This window comes from Chrysochloris asiatica, unplaced genomic scaffold (assembly GCF_000296735.1).
Source record: "Chrysochloris asiatica unplaced genomic scaffold, ChrAsi1.0 scaffold00029, whole genome shotgun sequence".
Lineage (NCBI taxonomy): Eukaryota > Metazoa > Chordata > Mammalia > Afrosoricida > Chrysochloridae > Chrysochloris > Chrysochloris asiatica.
Window position 1 is genome coordinate 3,623,703 of NW_006408547.1, and position 23,249 is coordinate 3,646,951.

General features: G+C 39.6%; 1 protein-coding gene across 2 annotated transcripts in view; it reads right to left on the reverse strand.

Moving 5' to 3' along the window:
- Positions 1–23,249, reverse strand: part of LOC102830049 (fibroblast growth factor 14-like) — a 978,820-nt gene that overhangs the window by 319,000 nt on the left and 636,571 nt on the right. Inside the window, exon 1 of one of the 2 annotated variants that reach the window (XM_006846670.1) lies at positions 21,639–21,831. The exons of the other annotated variant lie outside the window; for it this stretch is intronic. Coding sequence (XP_006846733.1) covers positions 21,639–21,831 — 193 coding nt within the window. Of the gene's footprint in view, positions 1–21,638; positions 21,832–23,249 lie in introns of those variants that run through there. 2 annotated transcript variants of the gene reach the window in all.

The window sequence follows — 23,249 nt, forward strand, 5'->3', positions numbered from 1 at the left end:
TGCTCTTTGATCTTCATCAGTAAATGTTTCAAGTCCTCCGCATTTTCAGCAAGCAAGGTTGTATCATCGGCATATCGCAGGTTGTTAATGAGTCTGCCTCCAATCCTAATACCATGTTTTTCTTCATAGAACCCAGCTTCTTGGATTCTTTGCTCAGCACACATATTGAATAAGTATGGTGAAAGAATATAACCCTGTCACACACCTTTCTTAACTTTAAACTATTCAGTGTTCCCATGTTCTGTTCGAACAACTGTCTCTTGGTCCAGGTACAGATTTCTCATAAACACAATTAAGTGTTCCGGAATACTCATACTTTGCAATGTTGTCCATAGCTTGTCATGATCCATACAATCAAAAGCCTTTGCATAGTCTATAAAGCACAGGTAAACTTCTTTCTGATATTATCTGCTTTCAGCCAAGATCCATCAGACATCAGCAATGATATCCCTCGTTCTATGGCCTCTTCTGAATCTGGCTTGAGCCTCTTTAAGTTCTCTGTCAATGGATGTGTGTAGCCACTTCTGTATTACTTTTAGTAAAACTTAACTCGCATAGGATATCAAAGATACTGTCTGATGATTTCCACATTCTGTTGGGTCACCTTTCTTTGGAATGGGCACAAATAGAGATATCTTCCAGTCAGTCAGCCAGATAGTTGTGTTCCAAATCTCTTGACATAGATGAGTGGGTGTCTCCTGCAATAGACAAATCTGCTGCAACTGACCTCTTTAAAGTATTGAAGAGCACAGATGTCAATTTGAGGATTAAGGTGCACTTGCCCCAAGTCATGGTATTTTCAATCACCTCACAGGCACATCAAAGTTGAACAATGAATAAGGAAGACCATCGAAAATTGATGCATCTTAATTGTGGTATCAGCAAGGAATATTGAGAGTACAACAGACTTCCAGAAACACAAATAAATAGCCAGAATACTCATTACAAGCAATGATGGTGAGCCTTCATCTCTTCTATTTTGGACATATTATCAAGATGGATGTCATGCTTGGAAAAGTGGAGGGTCAGTGAAAGAAGAGGAAGACCCCCAACAAGCTGGAATGGTACAGTGACATCAGCAATGAGCTCAAGCCTAGCAACAATTGTGAATGGTGCAGGACTTGGCAGTGTTTCATTCTGTTGTGCATATGAGTTGGAAATGATTGGACATTGGACAGCACCTAACAATAACAACAAAGTTTGCATAACAACTGAAAGAAAATAAGGAAATGAAAATCCATAATAATTATGAAGATGCAAAAGAAACTGTCTCATTTCTTATGTTTTTGTTTGTGTGTGTGTGTGTGTGTGTGTGTACATTTTGCTTTAATGTGTACCTTATCCCATTCTTCATTTTTCCCTAAGGTAAAACATGTGAGCCAGATATTATGTAAGAGTTTTAATGTGGAGATTTCGATGTAAGTTCCCTTTGTATATTTTTACACACACACACACACACACACACACAACACAACACACACAAATGTTTTAACAACAAGGGGAAATGATTTTCACCCTTACTGTGTACCATTTAACCATAAAAAATATTTGGCAATCAGAAAAGGATTAGTAAAAGCTAATTAAGTTCAAGACATTCTTAACTCGATAATTCTCTTTAAAGAAGAGAAAGTTCCTAGGCTTTGCAATTATGTAGGTCATCGAACGTGTAAAGTGAAAGGAATTAAACTTGCAAAGAGTCAATGCCATGCCCCCAAAATACCCCAGAATCTGTGCTATCTAGTAAGGTAAAGTAATGATGCAGAAAACAATGAAATGATCGATTACTGAATTCATCCTGAAATCTCCAGAACAAAATCTGAAGTTTGACAGTTGTTCAAGAAAGTTACGTCCTCCCATGTTGTCTGTGAAATGGACATAAAAATATTTGACCAACCAACATTTCAGGATGCTTGGTGTGGCCCTGTAGAATAATGCACTGGACAGAAAGGTCAGTTTGAACCTTACGGTGTATGGTGTTGTAGGGAGTTCAAACCCACCGACCACTCCTCAGATACCCTATATTTGGTGACTGTGAGTTGGAACTTGATGGCTCTTAACAACATCAACAGTGTATGAATCTTATATGTTATTTTAAAGGGTGATGAGAGTCATCAAGGAATGAAGCCAAGCAGGTGGGAAGACGACCAAATCTTAGGAGACTGGACTAATTATGTCAAAAAAAAATTTTTTTTTTCTGAGGAGTTGGCAAAACCTAAAAACTAAACACACTGTCACCAAGTCAAGTCCGTTCTGATTCATAATTACCCTGCACGTGGTTTCCTGAGACTGTAAATCTTTGTGGTTAAGTGCCGTTGAGCCAATTTTAACTCACTTAGACCCTGTACAGTGGTTCTGAGGAGCAGCTGGTGGGTTTGAACCACTGACCTCTTGGTTCAGAGTCTAGTGCTTATCCTACAGTGCTACACCAGGAGCAAATAACCTCATCCTTCTTCCATGTAGTGGCGCATGCATTTGAACAGCTGACCTTGAGGTTAGCAGCCCAATGCCTAGATGTAAAGCACCACCAAAACTGCCTATGCATCTTTCTGGTCACTGACAATGATGTGATGCATGCAGTTAACATTCCATTCTGGTGAGCAGGACACAGATGGCAGGTGGCAGGAGGATAGTGACCAATGCCTAGATAGAAGAGGTACGCAGAGATAGAAAGCATGGAGTGGATTTTAATAAAGGTTTACTCTTTGCACTGGCTGCTTTGCTTGTTGTTGTTGTTAAGTACCATTGTGTCGGTTCTGACTCGTAACAACCCTGTATAACGTTTCCAAGGGGGGGTGGTGGGTTTGAACCACTGGCTTTGTGGTTCGCTGTCCAGTGCTTAACCTAAGTGCAATACAAACCTCCACACTGGCTGCTACTATGTTTAAAATCTACCTTTGCATTTCTCCAAATGCTTTTTTGTTTTTGTTTTTTTCAATTATGATTTACAGAGCAAATTGGCTTTCCAGTTCACAATTTCTATCCATTTTGCTCTGTGACATTGATTGCAATCCACACAACCTAACAGCACTCTTCCCGCTGAGAAATGCTGCCCTTTGACCTCATATTCTTGATTTTACTAATGAACATTAACATCCCTTATGCTGCTGTTCTCCTTATAGCCGTGCTCACCATTATCTGAAACCCGAGCTACTGAAGTGAGCTCAGTTATAGACTTGTTGTTGTTGTTAGGTGCCATCGAGTCGGTACCGACTCATAGTGACGCTATGCACAACAGAACAATAGAGACCCTATGCACAACAGATGAACCTATTACAGGTTTGGAGTGTGACTGATGGCCACAGTCTCGGGGTTCTCCCAGTCTTTCTATGACCAGTAAGCCTGGTCTTTTTTGTGTTTCATTGCACATATTTTGTTCCCACTGTATCGGAGCCCCCTATTGTTATCCTTTTCAGAATGATCGGCAGTGGTACCTAGGAGACATCTAGTTCTTCTGGTCTCAGGGTCGTAGAGGCTAGGTTCCCAGGCTCCATTTCTCCTTTGGAACAAGCGTTTCCTTGCATCTTTGAGTTCATTCATTTTTCATTGCTCCAGACAGGGAGAGGCCAACAGTTGTGCCTGAGGTGGAAAATCACATGCATTTAAGAACCCCGTGCTAGTCACTAAGGTAAGATGGGGCACTGTCTCTGTGCTCTGTGTTATGTCAATTGATGTTAGTGTCCTTGGAGACCATGGTCCTGAGCCCTTACAGGCCAGCACCTCATTGCTTCAAGATATTTGATTATGGCTGAGAAGTTCTTTACAATTTTAAAATCAAAATTGTTTACTTAATCTTCCTCTACTCAAGTTCGCTATGAGTCGGTACCGACTCGATGGCACCTAACAACAACAACAACAGTCATGTTCTGATCATCAAGCAATTGAGGCTAGGTCAAATGGGTACTAGCTGCAAGTTTGGGCATTCTTGTGCATCCCTCCTTACTTCATTCTCAGCTTTAACCCTCCGTGGCTATGTCCTTGTCCACAGTCTCAGGAGTCTCCAGATCTCACCACACTGGACCAACCAGCCCTTCCTCTTTTCCCTCTCATCTCCAGGTCAATGGGAATCTATGGGAAGTTCCTTACATTTTCCATGATACATTATGCTATACCTGTGGATAAATTTGCAGCACATATAAATCCATATGTAGAAATAGCCTCTGACAAACTCATTCTCTCATCAAGCCTTGTATCCATCACTTGATCTAGCATGTGTGTCTTGTCCTCTGACACAGAGCTGCATGGAATTGAATTGCATTATGCTTTCATTATATTTTAGGGCAGAATTGCAGCAACTGTGTTTCACTGCCATTTTCTATTCATGTGACTGTCTTGCTATGGTAGCAGACTAACAGTCTGCCACAAATGTCCACATTCTGATTCATGAAACCTTGATATTATGTCACATGGCAAAGGGACTTTGCAGAGATGATAAAATTAAGGACTTTGAGATGAGAGATTAACAGGGAGTATTCAGTGTGTCCATTTTATGATGTTGTTATGTGCCATGGAGTCAGTTCTGATTCATAGCAACCCTGTAAAGGGTTTTCTGAGGAGCAGCTGGTGGGTTTGAATCACCCGCCTTGTGGTTAGCAATCCAGTTCTTAAAGGACAATGATGAGGAGATATGACTAAGGAATAACTGTCAGAGAGGAGAAACATTACTGTCTTTAACAATGGAAGAGTGGGGGACTATGAGACAAAGATTTTTGTTGGCTTCTAGGTGTGAGACAGGAGAGGAAATGTTTTCTTTTCTAGAACCTATAGAAAGGAACACAGCCTTGTTTAACACACTGATTTTAGCTCATTAAGGCCCAGGTCACACTTCTAACCTACAGAATCAAGAGGTTAAAACATGAATTGTTTTAGTCACTAGTTTTGTGGTAATTTGTTACAGAAGCAATAAGAAACCAATATATTTACACAAGACTAAACATTTCAGGATAAGGGCCGCATGTTCTTTGATACCTTGATTCTGATTGTGAAAGGATTTCAGTATGTTCAATAATCTCTCAGAACCTTTTTCTACCACTTATTCTACCACGCTTCCCCTACTTGCAAATAATATGAGAATACTTTTAAGAAACAAAGCTACAGTAACAGGTTTATTGTTCATTTGGAGTATGAGTATTAAGATGATTTCATATACCTTAACTCAGTTGACATTTATTCATTCCTCTCAAGATTGTAAAGCACCTACATTATGATTAAAATAATATACAAATATGGAATGAAAAGTGGAAAATGAAAGCAGTTCTGAAGAGCAATAAAATTTAAATGTGTCTTTGTACAATTCTTCTATTGATACTTTATTTTGTTTGCTGGTTGTTGTGTTGTTAAGTACCGTGGAGTCGGTTCCGACTCATAGTGACCCTGCACAGGGTTTCTGAGGCTGTAAATCTTTATAGGAGAAGAAAGCCTCATCTTTCTCCGGTGGAGCAGCTGGTAGTTTTGAACTGCCGACCTTGAGGTTAGCAGCCCAATTCGTAACTACTACGGTACCAGAGCTCCTTGTTTGCTGGTACTACTCATTAAAGAAATGCCACATGGACCACAGACTTGTAAAAGCCTGGAAGATAATACCGTCTTATTTTCGTGTGTGTCTTCAAGCTGGTTCCAACTTATAACGACCCTGTATATGGTTTCCAACAGCAACTGATAGGTTTGAATTGTCAACCTTGCAATTAACAGTCCAGTGCTTATCCTACAGCGCCACACCTGGGCTCAGATAATAACTTAGAGGGTAACTACTAACCTAACAGGATCCCTGGTTTGATGCTATAATATAAACACTGGACTGCTAACCACAAGGTTGGCTGTTCAAAACCACCTTTGCTCTTCGGGAACCCTATACAGGGTCATTATGATTCCGAACTGACTCCAGTGTAGTTAACAACAACAACAACACTAACCCAACAAACCCTACAATGTGCAAGAGAAGTAAATGAAACTCAAGCTTGTTCAAAGTACAAGAAAGTAGGATCAAAATCACAAAATTGGGTCTTCATGCACAGTCCTACAGCTATGAAGATGACAAAGATAATACCATGTTAAGTTTCAACTATTTCCTAAGCCACTATGCTCTTTATAGTACGTGTGTGTGCGTGTGTGTGTGTGTGTGTCTGTGTGTGTAGTGGGGGTAGTATGCCATGGAATTGGTTCCAACTCACAGCAATCCTGTATAGGGTTTCTGAGACTATAAATCTTTATGGAAGCAGAGCACCTCATCTTTTTCCCATGGAACAGCTGGTAGTTTTGAACTGCTGACTTTAAGGTTAGCAACCAGACTTGTAATCACTACACTACCAGTGCTTAATATATACCTTTTGGTAGATCCTGTTATTAATCAATTTAGAATGGGTATTAGTCCTCAAATTATACTCCTCAAAATTCCTATAATTATTTAAGATGTTTAATGTTTTCTCTTCACTTTGAAATTATTTTAAAAAGGAAGGTGTGGAGGAACAATTCTATGGAATTATTAGCAGTTGTGTTAATAGCTAAGACTGCCAAATATATTTGTACATCTTTACTTTGGTCATAATTACCTTTTGATTTTGTATTCTTAGAATAATTTGCATCATTGAGACCCTAGTAAGGAAAGAGAAAATAAGATAATTCTAACCTAAGACAATGAAGTAAAAGTGATAAAACTTTTATTTTTCCTTACTTTAGGGTCACATGAAGAATATACATGCATCCAGTATGAAAATTTGTTGCAAACATTAGATTGTGGGGTATTAAAAGACCTTCATTAATCCATTATCTATAATGCAGCTTTTGAGACACAGTTAATATTAATGCCTGTCTCTGGATCTCCTTCAATTGTAGTGAAACTGCACTACCTTGTGTATCATCATTTTGATATAGATATATGTTTCACAGATCTTTACACATATTTATCTCCAAATGACTATTTAGGAAAGATCATTTTGATTTCTACAAAATACATCTAGTAATATTTTTTAAAGACACTACTGGATTTTTTACAATGTTAAAGACTGGTGATTTAGTTTCTTTTAAATTCCTTGAGTATTTTAGAAAAGGTCATCATGGTCTCTACTAACATCAGTAGCGCATGTTGCATTTCTTCCCCATTTTCATCGTTAACTCATCCTCCTGTTCATTCATTCAAAGTTAGTCTTACAAAGGACCAATGTTCTTATCCTCATCCTGGACATGAATATATAACATGTTCTCTCAAGTTAAGCAAAGAATCATTCAAAATTGTAAAACTTTAAATAAAGTAAAAAATAATCACTCTTATATAAGAAGGGACAAAATTCAAATAAAAAAATACAGGAGAAATGTGTTGTGGAACCTTGCAGTTCAGACCAACCTTGCAGATGAGTGCTTATCTTACAGTGTCACACCAAGGACTCCAACGACAAACTAGAAATAATCAAATTAAAACACATATGTGTGTACACACATACAATACACACAAAACCAACTTCAAATCTCTTCCATACTAAAATACATTGAGAGGTTTTCTGCCCCTATTTAAGTAACCTCCTAAAACAGTCATCTCCAAAGGAGAAAAACTCATGAAAGGCCTCAAGTGTATTTCACCTGAAATGCCCAGCTTTCCATCAAAATTACCGAACAAAATCCAATGAAGGACAAAGAGTAACACCCAAAAGAAAAGCAAACCTATATGTACCCCATCTAGGAAAGTTAACAGGAACACAGTGTAAAATAACTGTGACTAAAATATTTAAGAAATAGGAACCATGATGAAGATTTAACCAGAAAATGAAATTCAAAACAAAATAATCAAAAAGGATTTCTAAAAATGAAAAATATAACTAAAATTTAAAACTCAATAGATGAATGAAACAGAGGAAAACAATCTTAAATAATTGGAAAATAATCCAATTGAAAATATTGAGACTAAAGTAGTAAGAGGAAAAGTGTGTGAAATAAAGCAAAGAGCATAAGATCACGTGAGATGTAATGAAATGGGCTGACATAAATGTAACAGAAGCCTCAGAAAAACAACAGTGAGATGTAAGTAATATTTGAAAATACAATTAATTTTTTTAAAAACTAGCATAAGACCTTATATTCTAGATTCATAATATTCTGCAATTCTCATGCAAAATAAAATACACACCAAGGTACATCATGGTAGTCATATCTAAGACAATAGAAAATCCTAAAAGCAGAAGAGAAAAGAAGGCATATTACCTTCAAATTAGCAACAGTACAATGACAGTTGAATTTCCAAAAAGAAATAGTAGAAGAAGCCAGACAATGGAAAGTTGAGAACAAAGTGATCACAGAAAACTATTGTCAACCTAGAATTTGACACCCAGTAAACATAACACTCAGAAATAAAGGCAAAATGAAAGAAAAAAAGATACACACAAATGTTAGAGAGAATTCATGAAGAGGAGATTCGCTGTTTCTCTCACACATGCATACAATAAATAAATAAGAAAGGGAGGGGAGGAGGAAGGGAGGAAAAGCAAAAAGATTTCCAAAGAAAATGATAAATATCCCAGGTGAATTTATAAAAATGCAGGGAGAAATAAAAAATAATGTAAACTATAAATAACTAACTAGAAGGTCTGACACAATAGGAATCCTGATGTTGTGCTGTACAATAAGCACTGGACAGCTAACTGAAAGATCAGTGGTTCAAACCCAAAAACTGCTCCTCACAAACCTTATAGAGGATCACTATAAGTCAGAAGCGAATTGATGGCATGTAACAACGACATAAAGCAATTAAGAAAAATTACTTATGGATTTGAAACACACTTACACACAGAAATAAAAACATAGCAACAATGACAACATTAGAGGATAAAATGACACCAAAACCCCAAACCAAACCCATTGTCACATTACCATCAATTCAATTCTGACTCATCATGACCCTATAGAGCAGACTAAAACTACCCCATAGGGTTTTCTAGTCTGAAACTTTTACAAAAGAGATGGTCACATCTTTCTCCTGTGAAGTGGATGGTGGGTTTGAACCCCCAAACTTTCGGTTGGTTAGCAGCTAAGCACTTAACAATGGTGCCAAGTATCCTAAATCCTTAATAATCTCTTCCTGCTCTTATTGTTAAGTGCTGTCAAGTCAGTTGCAACTCAGAGAAACCCTGTACAAGGTTTCCAAGGACTAGCTGGTAGGTTTGAATCACCGACCTTGGTTAGGAGTCCAGCATTTACCCTACAGTGCTACACCAGGACTCTGATGATATCTTGCTGTTGTAATTGTTAAGTCTCATTGAGTCAGTTCCAACCTATAGTGACACTGTATATAGGTTTTCCTAGGACCAGCTGGTGAGCTTGAACTACAGTGTTCAAATAAATATTGTTGTTGTTTAGGTCCCCTTGAATCAGTTCCAACTCTCGAGGAGTAGCAGACAGATTTGAACTGCCAAGCTTGTGGTTAATAATCCAGTGCTTATTCTATATTAGACTCTATAAAGTGAAAATTAAATGTGAGTATCCAGACTAATTAGTAAAATATATTGTAAATAATTTATAAAGAAGTAACTAATAAATGTGGAAAATGGAAATGAAAACAACATGTTTGCTATATTAAAAATGACATAAAACAAAGAAAAAGGAACACAGAAGAGGTTGGAAGTACGGAAAGTGAAGATTAAGATGGTAATACAAGTATGTCAACAGTTTCATTCAGTGTAAATAAAATAAACAGTACAATTAAAATACAAAGATTATCAGTTGTATTTAAGACAATTAAAACACAAAGATTATCAAAGTATATTTAAGACAAGAATAAATGCAAAACACAGCGGCAGATGCTTAGAAAAGTTCCCCTGAAATAAAAGATGGTTGCTGTGGTTGTTGCTAAGGGCCATCAAGTTGGTTCTGACTCTTAGCAACCCTGTGTAGGGTTTCTAAGGAGCAAGTGGTGAGTTTGAACTGCCCATCTTGAAGTAAGCAGTCAAGTGCTTATCCTATAGTGCCACACAGGAAAAGGTAAAAGTAAAATTTTTTTTTTAAGTCATCTTGCAAATACTAAAGAAAGCTGACTGTAATTATACTTATCACAAATAGAGTAAACGTTAAAACTAAAAATTTGACATTATCATAAAAGGGTCAATTGTAATACTTTTACCATGGCCAATAAAGATTGAAGGCAAAAGTGGCAGATCCAAATAATATGTTTATTATTCCAAAATAAACATAATGGAAGATTATTAACACAGTTCTCAGTAACTGGTAAAAGTGGAGGAAGACAATCTTTTTCAATAATAGAAACTTTGAGTTACACAAGTAAGAAGTTTTCTAATTGACATACATACAATGTTGCACCTAGTGACAAAAATTTTTGAAAAAATAATTTATATGCTTCACTGACCAAAATGATATAAAATCTGCTCTTCAATTTGACAGATTTAACCTACAAATGTTGTTGTTGTTGTTAAGTGCTGTCGAGTTGATTCCGACCCATAGTGACCCTATGTATGGTTTCCCAGGAGCAGCTGGTTCAAACGACTTTGCAGTCTGATGCATTAGCCCACAGCGTCACACCAAGATTCCAGAAATGTAGTGAAATTTAATTATAAAAAGATCATTGGAAAATCCCTAAATATTTGTAAATTCAGCAAAAATTCATATGGGAAATTGTTGTTGTTGTGTGCCATCAAGTCGGTTCTGATTCATAGCAAGTCTGTATAGAGTTTCCAAGAAGCAGCTCATAAGTTTGAACCACTGACCTTGCAGTTCAAACCAACCTTGAGGTGGAGTGCTTATCCTACAATGTCAATTAGAAAGTATTTTACTGAATGAAAACTATAACATAACACAACTCATTCAGCAGACTTAAAACCATACATATAGAGAATGCTCTGGACTGCAAGGTCAGGTTGAACCATAAGGTAGGCAGTTCAAACCCACCTGCTGTTTCTCAGAAACCTTATACAGGATCCCTTTGTGTCAGAACCAAATCGACTACACGTAATAAAAACAACAGCAACGACAATACTTACACGTTCTTAAATATCTTTAAGGCTGAGAATCAATGAGCTGTTTGTCCTATTAGTTTGTCCTATTAGCAACACCTTTATATTACTCAAAGCAACAAATATTTAATGGCTAGACACAAACACAGTAACTATGTCAGAGGAGTGCAAAATGAGTTCCCAAGGTCTACAAGCTCAAGAATTTTGGTTTATCACTGCACTATTCATATTTCAGAGGTCTCTCTCACCCTCTCTATACTATTTTTTCTATTATTTTATTCTGCTCTATTTTTAACTTTCTGATGTTGACTATTTCAATTAAAGGTTTTCTTTATGGTACCCAGATAGAGGTATTTGAAATGGATTGGGTTAAAAATTAACCCAACCTACAAGTATCAAAAATTCCTTTTATATTATACAATCTCATTGCTGCTACTTAAATTACAAATCTGGATATGCAATATATGGTACATGCACATTTTTCCTTATAAAACAAGATGCTTGCAGCCAATATTGATATATTGTCATTGGTAAGTGTCATCTAGTTGATTCTGACTCATAGCAACCCTGTATAGGGTTTCCAAAGAGCATCTGGTGAGCTTGAACTGCCAACCTTGTGGTTCAAACCAACGCTGCTGGTAAGTGCTTTATTCTGCAGTGCCACACCAGGACTCCTAATATGGTGGTCATTAAATCAGCATGATTAATGAAACCACCTCTAGGGAATGCACTCTTTAAATGGGACCACCTTAGATACAGCACTAATAACTATAGAATAACTAACTTCATGGATTCATAAACAGATCCTCTTAACTTATAATTATTTTTTACAGAAGGAAAATTACTATTTACTAAGATTTTTGCCAAACGATGTTTTTCCTATTCCAAATCCTGTCATGGTCTTGAGAATCAGAAGTTTCATGAACTGACTGCTAATCAGAAGTGTATTAGCCCCGCATCCTTTCAAAAGGAACATTTAAAATAAAAATCCAATAATTTTAGTCCCACATGTTTGAGCAATTCAACTTACTGAAATTGAGAATCTCACTGATTTAGTGTTTCTCCTTCCAGGTGTGATGCTGTAAGATCAGCCCTGCACTGTGAAACATAGGTCAGCAGTTCAAGCCCACCAACTGCTCCTCAGAAACCCTATACAGGGTCGCTATCTGTTGGAATTGATTCAATGGCATTTAACAACATCAACAACATCTCCCTCCCAAGCAAAGCTTGCAGTTGCTGTCAACCCTGTTTGAATAAACCAATAGGTTTATTTTTCCAGTCCATCTAATGGGGAGTCCTGGTGTAGTGCTGAGGATAAGTACTGGACTGCTACCATAAGACTGGTGGTTCAAATCAACCAACCACTCCTCGGAAACTCTACACAAGACCTAGGGATGACGTTTGAATGCAAACTATAAACCCTGTAGCAAATGGAATAAGCACTACATAAATGAGAAAAAGAAGAAACCAATCAGTCTTCCAAGTTGTCTTGCCCAACCTTCTCATTGAAAATTGGCCAGCTAGCTTGTGGCAAAGTGGGGCAGAGGGTCTCTGAGTCAGTTGTGTGGTGGATTACTGAGTTTTTGTTGTTTTTGCTAAGTGCCAGTGAGTCAATTCCGTATAGGGTTTCCATGGAGTGGCTGGTAGATTGGAACTGGCTAGCAGTCCAGTGTTTATCCTATAAAGCCATGATGGATGGTGCAAATGCTGTTTCAGTTTTTAAACATGAACACACAGGAGTATTTATGCATAAACTAATGTATCCAGGAAAAATGTGATGAAATAATCCCTTCCTATACTATCACCAGCTGCTCTGCTGGAGAAAGATGAGGCTTTCTACTCCCGTAAAGATTTCACCCTCGGAAACCCTATACAGGGTCTCTATGGGTCGGAACCGACTCGATGGCACATAACATGTACAATACTATCACGGAAAGGAGCTCTGGTAGCATAGTGGTTACGAATCGGGCTGCTAACTTCAGGGTCTTCAGTTCAAAACTACCAGCTGCTCCATGGGAAAAAGATGAGGCTTTCTGCTCCTGTAAAGATTTACAGCCATGGAAACAATGTACAGGGTTGCTATGAGTCAGAACTGACTCCATGGCACATAACAACAACATACTATCATGGAGCAAAAGAAAGACCCATAGTAATATAAAAATTTAGAGTTGAAGTTGATTTGTTGGTGTAGGAGTTGTAAAAAATGCTCAGTAGTGCACTATGGGTCTCAGTTTCACCTGAATATACAATAATAAACTACCCAGAAAGTAAAATGATAACATTTATGGGAATGGTTGGGCACCAGGGACATTTCTAATGATAAAATTGCATCAGTTCAGTAGTGGCAGCATGGGACAGGAAGCCTTTGCTTAACACAATATAGTTGAAAATGCAACAACTTTTATAGTTTTCCAAAAGCAAAGGCCATGAAATGAAGAAAACAAAAGTTTAACAACCATGACATATTCCAAATTTTGCTGGGAAATTTCAATATTGCCATACTCTCTGGTGGTGGTGGTGTGCCGTGGAGTTGGTTCCGACTCATAGTAACCCAGCATAGGGTTTCCGAAGCTGTAAGTCTTTACGGGAACAGAAAGCATCATCTTTCTCCCATGGAACTGCTGGTATAGTTGACTCCAAAAGAAAAGTTTAAGTGATTATGGGATGAAAGTCTCTGAACACTGACATCCGGTACAGCTTTGTGACCTTGTGTTCCACCCACTGGACAGAAATGGAAAATGATGACAGAGCCTAAGAAATTCCTTCTGTGTGTGGTGTTGGTTAGCACCCATATTCTCCTCAGACATTAGGGGTGAACATAGGTAAGTCATGAGTCTGAGGAGGTTGACATTTTTACCCACCCTTGGGATGAATCCAAAAAGATATTGGAATATGATGTTGAACTCTATTATCCACTGAGTTTGCTTAAAAGTTATACCCTGTATCAGTCAGAACTAGGTTCCAGCACTACATCTGCCAAGCATGAGTCCTTGGAAAAATTCCTTTACTTCCCCTAATCCACCTACTAGCTGAGGCTGGGAGCAATAAGACACATGGCACATAAAGGTTCTAATTCTGGGAGGTGCAATCACGATCTTAGGTCATTCTCCCTCCACTTATCCTTTCATCTCACTTTTCAGGCATGAAACCCAACTGGCTACTTTTTCCTTGCATGTTGTTGTTGTGTGCTATGAGTCAATTCCAACTCACAACAACTCTAGGAGAGAATAGAAGTGCTGCACAGGGTGTCCTTGGCTGGGACTTTTAGGGGAGCAGATCACCAGGTCTTTTCTTCATGGAGTAACTGAAGGGGGTCAAACCACCAACTTTAAGGTTAGCAGCCCAACACTTAAATACTGCACTCCCAGAGCTCCTTCTGCCTTGCATGTTGTTATTGTGTGCCATTGAGTCGATTCTAACTCATAGTTGCCCTGTGTAGAGTTTCTGAGAACAGCTGGTGGATTTGAACCATGAAACTTGAAATGAGCAGTCCAGTGATTAGCCTACAGTGCAACACCAGGGCCCATAAATTTATCCAAATTCCACTTTCCTCCATTCAAGTCAAATCTTCATGCCCCTCCCCAGCCCTCAGAGATAAGGGAGGCACACATTCCCATGTACTCTACATCAAATTTGGCCTCACATGAAGTTCTCTTCCTGAAACTAAAACTCACATCATTGCTAGATAAGGGTGATGTCATTATTGAGCAGTTGAAGCCACAAAAATGATTAAGGAACTGGTGGCATTTACTTATGTAGAAAGATGAATAGAGTTAAACAAATGTAGCTTGGCCAAATGGTAGGGAGGATAAAAAATCATGAACAAATATTTAAAGGCCTTAACATATTTAAGGATGAAAAAAACCACAAAAATCAGACCTGCTGCCATCTAGCCAATTTGGACTCATAGTAACACTATGAGTAAAATTGCCCTGTAGAATTTCTAAGAATCAATGCATTTGAATTATGATGTTGGCAAAGAATATTGAAAGTACCAAGGATTGCCAGAAAAACAAACATATCTGTTGGAAGAATTACAGCCAGAATGCTCCTTAGAAGCCAGAATGACGAAACTTCCTCTCTTGTACTTTGGACATGTTATCAGGAGGGGCCAGTCCCTAGAGAAGGATATCATGCTCTAATAAGTAGAGTGTCAGGGAAAATGAAACAGACCCTCCAAGAGATGGACTGACCTGACACAGCAGCAGCAATAATGGGCTCAAACATAAGCAAACTTATGAGAATAGCTCAGGAACGTGCAGTGTTTTGTTCTGTTGTACCTAGAGTCGCTCGCTATGAGCTAGAACCAACTGACAGGCTTCTAACAACAATAAACAACAAGGTACAATTCAGGATCCAAAATAACTCCGGATATAGCAGTTCTCAAGTCAGAAGTACCTCTTCTCAGTTGTAAGTCAACAGTCTCTTAGCTACGTAGCTCCTTGGCCTTGCCTAAAGACACTGAGCCTCACTTGGTCCATGGTCTGGGAAGACCACCACTCTGTCTCTGCTGCCACCTCTGTCAACTACACCTGCCTTCAAAGTAACCTCAGGGTCCACAAGCTGCACTCTGATTCTAACTCTTCTTTCTGGATGGTTACTGTTCCTGCTTCTGAGATGAATCACTTTAAAACTACTGGAATGTGACCTGACTTCAGTGACTGGATGATCAGAGCTCAACTAGAAGAAGAAAGAAGAGGAAAAAAAGAGTAATCTGATACAATTTGATGAGCTTGACTTACACCTATGGATGCAGTAGCTCAAAAGAAGGAATAAATCTTTACAGCAAGGATCATTCCCACCCCCTTCATACACAGAGTAGACAGGGATAGGCAACTTGGAAATTGGCTACCCAAAGTGGGGCCACTCAAAAGGCAAGAAGTGACTGGCTTACAAGCTTTCAAGAGGGAACCTAGATCCAGAGGGTGCAGAGGAAGGTAGAATCTCCACTGAGTAGTATCCAGTCTGTCTAGGTGGGGCTGATGAAAGGAAACACGGATAGTTTCTTGTGATGCAATAGTGAATAATTGTTATCGGGACTAATTGTGAGGGTTGTAAAAATAAAGGTAGACGTTTTGTAGGAAGGACGAGAGTGATTAACTTTGCAGTCTAGGAGAAAAGGTCCCTAGGACCATCAAGGGAAAAGAGCGGAGAACGGGACCCTACTAAGAGAAGCAGTGATGCCAGAGGTGGAGGCAGAGATGATGATGTGGAGAGATGCAGTGGCTGGGGACTTTAGACCAAGAGAGGGAGAGGGGCTGTGTGTTGAGGACCAGGGGGCAGGCTTGTAGGGTATATGCTTTGGTTCACTGATGATGCATGGAGGGGATTGTAACCATGGCAATGAAATGTTATACAATAGAATGAATGCAAAAGTAATGTTCTCCCATGTAAACTATCATATAATTCACAATAAAACATTAAAAAATTAAAAAAAAAAACAAAAAAAACTAGTGGAATGGCAAAAACAACCAATTCTTGTGTTACAGTCTCAAATACTGTATTTACATGGTCCCACCAAATCTTTTGTGGAAGAAAGATGAGGCTTTCTGCTCCTGTAAAGATCTGCAGCCTGGGAAACTCTATACAGGGTCACTATGAGTCAGAATCTATTCCACAGCATATAATCACCACCACTACCCAATCCTTTGGAGTCCTGGTGTGGCACCATGGGATAGACAATGGGCTGCTAACCATAAGATTGGTAGTTCGAATTCACCAACTGTTCCTTGGAAACCATATAGAAGACCACTATGAATTGGAACCAACTTGATTATACTTCACAACAACCACCACCTAATATTTTGGTGGGCATTACAAACACTATGGAAAGAAAAATCACATAAATTTATTATATTACAACTGATTAAAGTAGTTGTGGAGTATGAGAAATTGTTTTCTTATTAGAACATAAAGCCATGATTGAATAAAGATGGAAGGAGAAGGTATGAGGTTACTGACAGTGAACTTAAAAGAAAATCAATCCATGTGGCGAGGTAGAAAATCAAATGTATAGGTTGAGTGCAAAGGAGGAAGATGAATGACTTAACCAGTCCATTTCACCACATGAATAACAAAAGAAGGGTCAAATAATACAATCCAATTGTTAAATTCCCAAATAACATAAAACTAGACTTGTAAGGGAAATCTAGAGTCAAAAATGTATCTGTGTACAATATCAACAGAATACATAATAAAATTGACAAATGAACTAAACTAGACTACATTGTTTTTCTGGTATTAGTACTAACAATGTTGTTGTTGTCAAATGCTAACCAGTCATTTCCAACTCATAGTCACACTGTACTATGAGTCAATGTGTTAATTCAAAAGCAGCAAATACAACATGCATAGTATCTAGATTTCTAACAGTCTGTGTGGTTTCCATGATTCATTTATGACCCTGGTGTTCTGCTGTAGTATCAGCACTGGACTATGAACCACAAGGTCAGCATTCAAACCCACCAGCTGCTCCTGGGACCCCTATACAGGGTCACTGTGAGTCAGAAACAACTCCACGGCACTTAACAACAACATTACCTTTGCAATTTGATTTGGTTCATCATCTACAATGAGGCCTATAAGAAAGGTAACCATCAAGGCATCTTATTTGAAATAAGAAGTGTCTAGAATATATATATAGTACAGACAAATTCATGAAATAAAGGATTCAGCATGAACATTAATTTTCTACTGATGAAAACACTCTAAATTAATTCTTTACAGAATTTCAGGTAGATGTTGCAAGTCATTAAGAAAAGAACACCAAAATGTGCTACGTTCTGACACCTGTGAGAAACAAAGCTACATACGAAAGTAAATAGAATACAGCACTGAATTTTTCTGACAGTCTCCCCCGAAATGCCCACACATCTGTTTCTACATCAGGGAAAACACTTGCACATTCATCCAATCAACAAGTTTACATGTTGACTATCTAGTGCATGCCCTGAAGTAGCATGCTTTCCATTAAATGAGGAGTTTGCAATGTCAAAAGCAACCGAAACAGTGTAAAATTAGGTTGCAAAGGGATAGGAGATTTAGGGTACACAGACTTGTCTATGGTGCTAGCTTGTCTTTGCGAATACATTAAGTCACCAAGCCTTGTTTTCTATATTCTTAAATAGTGATGAATCTCAACTAAGAGACTGAATATAAAATATGTGGCAAGAGACCATTGGCATTTGTTAAAATCAGGGTCACTGGAGTTAGACTGAAAACCTGGATTTGAATCCTAGCACTGCTATTCACTAAACTATATAAACTTAGGAATTTATACAACCTTTCTGTGAATAAAATGTCTCCTTTTAGAATGGATGGATAATACTCTTGTACCCACTACATAAAGTGGTTATAATGAGTGACAAGTTCTCAATAGCACAGTCCCTGAAATAAGGTGTTATGTGCATGTTGTTGTTGTTGTTGTTGTTATCAAGTGGATTCTAACTCATAGCAACCCTCTATAGGGTTTCTGGGGAGTGGCTGGTGAACTTGAATTGCTGACTTTGCGGTTGAAACCTACCTTGTAATCCAGCACATTAGCCCATAGCACCACACCAAGACTCCATGTGCATAGGCAGTTGTTAAAGTAAATGCATTTTTAAGTCCTTAGTCAATGGTAGGGAGGAGTCCTGGTGTGGCTCTGTGGGATAATGCGTCAGACCATAAAGTTGTTTGAACTGCAAGGTCAGTGGTTCATGCTCACCAGCTGCTCCTTGGAAAACCTATACAGGGTCACCATGGATTGAAATCAACTCGATGGCACTTAACAACAATAACAGTCAATGGTAGCCGATCTTCACACTCTACTACTGCTGCATGCATGTCCTGAGAAATATGGAATTTTTCATTCATTCAGCAAGTACATGTGGAGTGTCTGTCGGTTTAATGTTGGGCACTGATAGAACACTCTTAACTAGTTGTCCATGGTCATACACAATGGGCTCCTATTAGACCTGATTCCAAGGAACTAGAAAACCATAGATTGAAACACGTATTTCATAAGCACATGAACTGCTGTATGACAAAAGGATTTTCCCCAGGATGACAAAATAGTAACTATCATAAAACTGTTCAAATGAATGCGCCTAGATTCCTCCTACTGCTTACCACCAATAAACAGTGACGTAGTCATGTGATCTAAGTTCTCAAAATGAATGTTGGGACCTTTATGAGTAAAATTACTGAATGAGTTCTTTTCAGGTGGCTCCACTATGTGTAATTGGTTTTGTTGTTGTTGTTGCTGTTAAGTACTGTTGAGTCAGTTCTGACTCTTAGTGACCCTGAATAGGGTTTCCAAGAAGTGGCTGGTGAGCTTGAACCACTGACCTTGCAGTTCAAACCAACTTTGCAGCTCAGTGCATTTACCCACAATGCCTGACCAGGACTTTAGCCACAGTACCACCAGGGCTCCTTCTGAGAAATATATACTATTGCTATTTTCCCTCACAAAAGAGTTTATTACATTATAGCAAAATTCTGATAAAATTTCCCACCAAAAAAAAAAAAAAATGAGGTAGCAAAAGTCACTTCAACTATATTTTTCTTCAGAGCATTGAGTTATGAGCATTATTTGGAACTCATGAATGCCAAGAGAGCAGTTAGGGTTCAAAATGGGAAATAGATAACTAGAGAAATCAGATAGTTTTCTATATCTGCGAGGGCGGGATACACCCATCTGAAGATTCGTTGTGTTGAGCAAACCCTCTTTTGCCATCCAATGTGACACTAAACATTTAATACACATGTTTATGAAGCAATTTATTGATGTTACTATATAAACGTGCTTCAAAACTTTTGTGGGAAATGGATTTGAAAGATAACAGAATTCTTCCACACAGTTTTTGAAGCTCCTTTGTATTTGAAGAGTACATATGGAAAATGTTCATCATCATTTACATTAAGACACATTATACAAAAGAGAAACTATTTAAGTAGATGGTAAATGTGAAGTGCTACCAGGTGAAAGCTGTATTATAAAGGATGTTGTTGTTGTTAAGTACTGTGGAGTCGGTTCTGACTCAGTGACCCTATACAGGGTTTCCAAGGCTGTAAATCTTTATGGGAGAAGACTGCCTCATCTTTCTCCCGTGGTACCGCTGGTAGTTTGGAACTGCCGACCTTGAGGTTAGCAGCCCGATTCATAACCACTATACTACCAGAGTTCCTTATTCTAAAGGATAATCTGATGAAATAAGGTGAGATACAAACTCTGTAACCATGATAATGTTTTACTCTGTGGAACAAGTGCTTCAAACAATTGAGCTGGCCATGTACCACAAAGGTGTCTCTTAGCTAACGTGGACAATTTCAATTCATCCTCCTTAAAAGCGCATAGACTCATTTGGTATCATTGCCCCTAAATCCTTCATCAAGAAGTTCTTTTTACTATATTTATATCTGTTATTGCATTTCCATTCTAATTTCCCCCCAGATGTTTGCCTAGTAAACTGGATTTCAACAACAAGTCATCTCCAATTTCTTAATTGCAAAATGGGTGACTATCCTTATTTTTTTTTTTCACCAACATTTAACTTTAACCTTTTTAAACAATGAGCATTCAGTCTTTAGGTCACAGCTTTGTAAATGTGTACACTGAACACACACAGTCATTCACATAGATACACACAGATATGATTCTCTCTGTCTTTGAAACAACGGGGTATTTAAAACAAACACAGCTGGGCACCGACAGTATAATGTGCTGGGCAAACATATGCTTCTATAAATGTAAATATATTCTTTGATGCTTCCTGCCAAACCCACTTGGTTATGAAAAACAAGCAATCCCCTTTCTTGCACATAATACCCTTCAAGCTTCTCTAAATAACTACATTTAACAACTAAATGAGAAAGCAAGCTTAGAGAGAAACAAAAGCCTCCCTGAGCCCCATGTACTGTGGGGGTTGCTTTCTCAGATCTTGACATTTTTAAAGTAAAAAAAGAAGGTCATACTGGGCATTAATTGCTTTTCCAATAATATGTGTAGTAGGAAGACCATTCTAGTCATTTTTATGTATTGTCTGCTGGTTTTGTTCCACAGAATGTGTCAGTCCTTTGATTTAAACTGACATACATTAGGAATTTATACTTCATCAAGCCCCAATTCAGACGCTTACTGCTCCGGCTTTCTCAGCTCCACTCCGGAGATTTGAGTGAGGGGCTAGAGAACACTCAATGCTGCCGGCTAACCAGCATTCTGATAAATCTCAATTGGTTCACACCGCTCCACTCCTTACACTAGTGCCTGCTAAGAGACAAGATTTCTGAGAGACCAGAGAGGCCAAGTTGAGCCACACAAAGAAACATTTCTAGCAGCCTGGGAACAAGGAAGGCGACCCTGAGGTGTTTGGGGAACAAAAGCTCCTCTACTAATGGTCTAGGGTCAGACAGCAACCTGGTCTAAGCCTCCATTCTCAGGAGAAGCCAAAGTGGACCCAGCTCACAAGAGAAAGCAAAAAGCAGACAGAGGAGCCAGCCAACAACTTAGCTCCTGTCAGGGTTGAGTTTGGGGTGGCTACAGGTTGCCTGAGAGTAGGTTCCCAGCTCCCAGTGGCAGGCGCTCGGAGCTCTCAGAAGAGAGACCCGGGGTAGGGATGGAGGGAGAAAGAGAGGGAGTAGAGACTAAGGATACTCCAGACAGGGATATAGGAGAGGTCCGAGGCGCACCTCCCAACAGTGACCCGCACAGACCTTGGCGCCGCAACCTGCGCTTTTTGAGGCCGAAGATGCGCACTTTGGAGAAGATATCCACCAGGTTGCCATTGCAGAGCCCGCGGTTCTTGCTGGGGCTGCTCCGCCTCCTGCTGGCAGACGGCCGGTCCCAATGCTGCTCTCGTGCCTGCCGCTTCTGGCGGATCAAGCCGCTGGCGATAGCTGCGGCCATGGTGGCCCAGGGATCAGGTCCGGGAAGGGAAGGTGGCAGAGGGAACGCGAGCTGGGATAATGGGAAGGGAAGGGGCGGCGTAGACCGCAGGTTGCCCGAGAGAGGCAGAAGGAAAAAGGACTGAGAGGTTGGAGAGAGGGCTGGAAGAATTCAATCCCGACTAAGATCCATTGCTCTTTCCACAGAGCGCAGGGACAGGCGCGCAGATGCGCCCAGAGCGCAGCGGGCGAGCCCAAGGAACCTGAGGTCTTGTCTGCCGCCTCCCGGCAGCGCCAGCAGCCGTGAGTAAGGTGGCCGCTGCGGGCGCCGCCGGTCACCACGCGCCGCTGGAGCCCTCTCGGGGACCGCCACCGCCACTCGTGCTGCCTTTTTGTCCTGCCAGCCTTCTGTGAGGGAGACTGAGCCAGCCGCCGTCTTCTTGGGCACCAGGTGGAGAGGAGGTTCTCTGTGCGTTGGTCCGTCCGGAGAGCGCTGGGCAAGCCTTGGTGCCGGGCTCTAGCTGCCCACCGGCGGGTTTAGCCTCCGCCGCCGCTGCCTGCTCTAGACTTGTGCTGGTGATTGTCAAGTGCTTTGGAAATCAGCATCTGGAGAGAGCAATCTTCTCCCTGGTGATGTCTAATCAAAGTGTTCAGTTCTTAGCCTACTACATCCCCCACCTTATCTCCCTCCTGTCTATTTTCCAAAAAACATATATTTTTAAATGTATATGAGAGTGATTTTTTTTTTTTTTTTTTTAAATAAGAACGCTAAGAAAGATGGAGAGGGGAGGAAGTGGTTGTAAAGAGGCTGGACCAAAGGAGAAGGAACTGAAAGATTATCAGTGCGCTTTTCGTAGAGAAAACTCACTGATTTCGGTCGCTTCTGTAGCTTAACTGGGCTTCTGGTTCTTAATGTGACTCTTGGTCCACAGAAACTCAGCAGCGGGTACGATTTGAGGTAGCTTCCATGCTCCCAGCTAATCCCTTCACAGCATGAAGCACCCCCAAACTGAGAAGGACGAGGGGGTGGGAAGCAGACTGAAAGGGAGGAGAGTGTATCCTGAGGAGGGAGGCGCCTCCAGTCTTCACCTAGTCCACCCAAACTTGCTGGAGTCTTCCAACTGCTGTCTGGAATGGTAAGCTTGCCATTTTGAAATGGTGACACAGAACAGAAAGGAGAGAAAGAGGCTAGGAGGGAAGATGTAATAAGGTGGCATGGAGAAAAGAAAAAAAAATACCTTTCAACTCTTCTCTAGCAGTTGGAGAAGACAGACGACAACGACGGTAGCTGCTACAAAACAGCAGCTGGAGAATACTGAGGAAGTTATCATAAAAATATTAAGTGGTGTGTGACAATATTAGAGAAACCAGACTAAGAGACACTTCAGTTTAAACTCTCATCTTTTTGTGTCCCTGAGTCTTTTAATTCCTCCTATAAAG